Source organism: Sphaeramia orbicularis, chromosome 3 (genome assembly GCF_902148855.1).
Source record: "Sphaeramia orbicularis chromosome 3, fSphaOr1.1, whole genome shotgun sequence".
In the NCBI taxonomy this organism is placed as follows: Eukaryota; Metazoa; Chordata; class Actinopteri; order Kurtiformes; family Apogonidae; genus Sphaeramia; species Sphaeramia orbicularis.
Window position 1 is genome coordinate 41,511,770 of NC_043959.1, and position 5,391 is coordinate 41,517,160.

General features: G+C 42.1%; 1 protein-coding gene across 2 annotated transcripts in view; it reads right to left on the bottom strand.

Annotated features, from left to right (window-relative positions):
* Positions 1-4,478, bottom strand: part of mdga1 (MAM domain containing glycosylphosphatidylinositol anchor 1) — a 245,884-nt gene extending 241,406 nt beyond the window's left edge. For both annotated transcript variants that reach the window (XM_030123136.1, XM_030123127.1), the window contains exons 1-2: positions 3,877-4,478; positions 2,552-2,641 (exon numbers count right to left, since the gene is read on the bottom strand). In XM_030123136.1, the coding sequence (XP_029978996.1) occupies positions 2,552-2,618 (67 nt within the window). In that variant the 5' untranslated portion in view covers positions 2,619-2,641; positions 3,877-4,478. The remainder of the gene's footprint in view (positions 1-2,551; positions 2,642-3,876) is intronic.
* Positions 4,479-5,391: the final 913 nt, after the last annotated feature.

The following is a 5,391-nucleotide window of genomic DNA, read 5'->3' on the forward strand; positions in this document are numbered from 1 at the left end:
AGAAACAGTGACTGATCCACAAGTCCCTGCTGAGCCAGCAAACTGTTGCAGTGGGAAGAAAAGTGCGCCTGCCACACAAACACATCCCACTCACACATAAACACTTCAACACACAAACTCACAGCTTTGCAGGCTCACACACTTAACTACGCACACATGCATTTTTCACATCAACTCACTTACACATACCCAAGCACAAACACCTGCACACACACAGAATCATAGACATGCATTCATGCAAACACACACAACCAAATACACCCCGGAGATGGCTACAGTAAATGAACCTCACAGCCGTCCAAAGCGCTGACATCAATCAGGCATGCTAACACCGTTTAGCTCCCAACGGACACTGAGTCGCATCTGTCTGCTTGAGCAAGTGCTAAACAATTCCAAAGTGAGAGAAACCATTTTATGCATATGTGTATACAGACTAAGCGGACACGCCAGAAAAGGTGGCTCTATTCCCACTTTTCCTTATTGTGTTGTTTACTGCAGTTGACTGTACAGTGATTTGTTCTTCCTGAATGACTCTTTTTAGTGATGGTGATTTACCTACATAAAACAGTTGTTATACAGGTACACACAGCTGAGCACTGCCTCTACAAACACCACATGGGAATCTGGGGCCTGTGAATGCCGGGAGATAAAATTCCCACAAAGCACTGGGACTTTTTCTCCCTGAGCAGAGACTGAAAGGCCACTTTGCGCATAAGACAAAAAAAAAGCCCACAACACTGGAAAAAAATTAACTTTCATGAGAGGAAACAAAAAGCTTTTTTTTTTCTCTCTCTAACTAAATAAACTCAAAATTACAGGCTCCACCGCTGGCACTGCATACCTATCTTCTTCAATCTGTTGAGTATTTGTGACAGAGCCCATGAGGCACAGATGCATAAATTCTTTATGACAATCAGCATATTACCCATTTTTAAACAGTTATTATGAAAAAAATAAATGAGGACAAGAATGAACAAGGGCGAACTGGAGATGTGGGCCTTCTGCGGGTCACTGTAACTAGATCAGTAAAGTCACTTTCTCCATGAGGACACAACCAAATAAAAATACAGTTTATTTCCAAACTGCTGCATCTCAGTCAGCTAATATTTCTGTACTGGAAGCATTCTGTAATGAGCATAGCCATGTGGATATACTGTAAATCCCGGCTTTATCAAAACTGATAAACACAACGCCTGCAGGTAGGAAAAAAAAAAAAAAAAAAAAGATGATCCCAGATAAGCAATGTGATGCTTCTAAAAACTCAAGCATACCGTTTTTTATTGTAAGGCTATGTTTGACATATCATATAAAAACAGATAGCGCTTATGTAAGCTTCCTGAAATCGTATTCTGTACTCTGTGACCTCATCTAGCTCTGTCACAGCACACAAAGCCACTTCTCTGTCATGACGTGAGTCAGAATGCAAAACATTTTGAAAAATTAAAAACAAAATGACACATAGTATGATGCCTTAGAAAACAACAACTGGTGGTAACAATCACATGGAGTCAAACAGATTTAAGGTTTGCCCATTTAAGTTTGATGTAGAAAAACCTGATACGTCAGTGGCAGCATGAAGTATTAGAACTTGATTAGCTAACAAACGCTTCTACATCAGAGAGTATGCCCAGCAAATGGCAGACTGTCAGCATTTCTCCATGTGACGGAAGGCTGCAGGATTGTTCATGACAACAGCATTCTATGCTACTATGACTAAACAGACCCTGTTTTCAATGGCTGCCACATGCCTTCAAACATCAAACTGTGAGTATCAAAGCTGACAGATCATTTTGTGTGTTTACCTTGCCCGAAGGGACAGGATGCATATCCGGCCAAGCGCCTGTAGCAGAAGAAACTGAGCCTCTGTAGTACAGTGAGGCAGTCTTAAGAGAGAACAAATGTGCACTTCATCCTGAAAAGTGCAGCGTGACTGTGGTGTTTAATTTACCAAAGGCAAGCTATTTTTCAGAGACTGCAATCAGTTTCATCTTCCTTTCAAAACCACTTTTATGTGTCTGTTGATGGATGTTACTATGTGTGCAGTAATAACGTGATAGTAAAGTTTAACTAAAGTTTAAAGGACAACCTATGATCACAGACTATGTGAGTGAGTAAATGTAACTTGAGTTCAGCTGCTTCTTGTGATGCAAAACATGATTTGTCACCATAAAGATCCATGTCAATCCAAAAATGAAATTAGAATGGATTTACTGAAGGTGGGTTTCCCCTATCACCAGACTGTTGGATGTTTTCCAGCAGCCTCATGTGATTTCTAAGAATTAATATCTCCCTTTCAAGTTAATTTGCTGTTGATCCCCTGAAGCTATTCTCACAGTAGTTTAAACGCCAGTTATTATAGAGCCTCTTATTAGCATGTGGTACTGAATCATGGACAGTATGTGGCATTGAGAAGCCCTTAATTAAGGTTACAGGGTAATAATTGAACAAATTAACACTTGTGCAGCAATGGCGCTCAGCCAGCCTTCATTAATCAAGTATGTTCTGATGTACAGTGATAGTAGTAATGCATTTGTAAATATTACAATCTTACCATAAACTCCTTGGCCCCAGGCATGTGAACAGACACTAGAAAATAACAAAATCCAGAAAAACTCCATGTTCAGCTCAGTTTCGTCATAACCTAGAGAAAGAGAGATGCACACAAATAAGAAGAGAGAGAAAGGGTGAAAACAGGGCATATAGGGGAGAATATCCTGCAAAGTTCCTGTGTCAAACAATAGGTGACAGCTGTGAGTTTTATCAAAAAGGACTGGGAGTTACTGTGTGAGTCAACACTTTTCATTTTCATGTTCAAGTGTCTCCTAAACCTTTAAGCCTAGAAAATAATATTAGAGAGTAAATTTAGCCCCTCCTGCACAGCCTACATCGTTGTATTCATCTTAAAGGGCAGGTAATTCAATCACAAATCATGGATTATAGGAAGCTTACAAGCAGGGCTGTGTGTGTTAGAGAATTGGCGATTGACAGGATTGGAGTTGTCTATTGTTGGCGTGACGAACTTCCACTGTCCTCCCCTCAGTTAAGCACAGGGGCAGGTGCATAGAGTCAGGACAGGAAAAAAACACACACAAACCCAAGGATTAGACTCAGTATTCACGGAGGATTAGCTACAACAAGTGGGGTTATGCACTTGAGAGCCCCTCCACCTCCACAGGCGCACACAGCCGTCCCCTTTGATCAATAAGTTATTCCTGCAGTGTTTCTACAATAGACAGACTGTATTCCAGTGGATATTAATTCTTAACATTTCACATTATTATGGGTATTATGTGTGTAGTTTTTGTGATGGATGTTGGTGTTATTTTCCTGTCAGTGAGTTTATAACCAGGAAACCTCACAGAAAGAAACGCGTAAAACAGCAGGAGGCTCTTGGGGGGGGGGGCTAATGGACCCTCTTGTCTGACTCTTCTGACCTAATGTGAGGTCTCCTGCGGCTGGCTGCGCGTTCGTGGAATGGCTCTAGTGGGTTGCATTGGCAGGTTACATTAAATAGCGCGAGTAGTGATCAAAGTTTCATTACACGGTGGATGTGAGTGAACACTCGGATGCGTGTCAGGATGTATGAGGATCGTTACATTACCCGGTGAGACAACATATTACTGATGCAAATTCGATAAAAGCACGCAGGTAACCGTAAAATGTGACTGTCGCCCATTGGGCCTGAGTACAAGATCAACTTTAATATGTAAAACAACAAATTCCCCACCTAAGATTATCATAAATTAGCGCATTGGATCACCTATTAAAATACGCACAGACAAAATGCAAAGTAAAAATAAGAAAAAAAAGAAAAAATTAAAAAAAAAAAAAAAAAAATGTAGTCACAGTGTAGGCATATAGTCCGTCTGTGTCTACCTTTTCTCCGAGGTGCCGTCCTTTAGGTCAGTCTGCTACCCCAGCGCTGTGCGCACTCCTCCCGGTTTACCGAAGAGGATTCGTCTGCCTTCCTTTAGACCAACTCCCGGTCTCACCACAAATGTGTTTTTAAAAAAAAAAAGTTATATATCCTCCTCCAGGTCCGGTATCAGCTGTGCAATGCCTGCGGAGTCTAAAGGGGAGTTTGCCAAGCTCCCAGACCTCTCAAATCATCTCCTTGGTGTGTTAAACTTTTATTTTACGCACAAAGACCCGGGCAGGGGGATCTTACAGCTGCTCGAGTCCAGAGTCCCTCTTCCCAAAGACGGTAATAAATAAAAATAAAAAATAAAAAAAAAACACTTTGCCTTAAGAAAAAAAAAAAAAACTCAAGCAAGGGTATTTAGACAAATCCTACACCCCGTCTCTTCTTTTGTGGATTATTTACTCTTAAAGGCGTGTGTTGAGGCGGCTTTGCTGTCTGACTTTCTGCGTCTGACCGGTGACAGTGTACTGAAGCCCCTGGAACACAATCATGCGCTCTGAAAATGAGCTCCCCTCCACTCGTTCAATCAGCGCTGTGTCTGTGGACTCCAAGTGATTCTGGCCAAGTGGAATATGTGCGCAGACTGAGAACGACCGCCCCTGTCTGTGGAGAGAGAGAGAGAGAGAGAGAGAGAGAGAGAGAGAGAGAGAGAGAGAGAGAGAGAGAGAGTGGAGGAAGGACAGAGGCTTATACATAGATGCGCTCAAGCTTCACAGTTCCGAGCTGAACAGGTTGTCAAAGGAGCAGCACTGCTTCTCTCTCTCTCTCTCTCTCTCTCTCTCTCTCTCTCTCTCTCTCTCTCTCTCTCTCTCTCTCTCTCTTTGCCTGCCTGTCTCAAATTCACTCTGCGCCAGAAGTGAATAGTTCTACATCTTAAGGACACTCTTTGAGAACTGCAGTACACATTTCTGTACAGTGGAGACAGATAGTTTGACAGGGGAGTGAAGGAGTCTGAGGTTATCTCCATGAAACTGGACCATAACGCATTTGGACACCTGCAGTGCAGTTCACACATACCTGAATAAGGCATTCACATCTGACTCCGAAAACTCACATGTTGTTATAGAGGTAAGGACCCACTGTTAGAGATCCTAGGATTCAGTACTGGAGATGCTCACACCACTCAGAACTGAGGAATCCACTTTGATGACACATGGAGCATCTTCAAGAACCACAATCATGTTTATACTCAAGTACTTAGGAGTGAACTCAATAGGTTTCCAAATCTTTGAGATGGCATAAGATGTGTTAAAGTGTTCAAGGGGTCGTGGTAGTTTTAGTGTTTCTGTGTTGTCGGCTCTTTGGTGGACTTGACCAGCTGTGTGCGCCACCAATCGCCGGTGCCAATTAGAACAAAAAAAAAAAAAAAAAAAAAAAAGACGCTCCGAAAGTTTTTGGCCTAATGGAGGAGCCCTTAACACCATCTCCCATCCCCGTGGACCAATTATTTATGACAGCAAAAATGGACT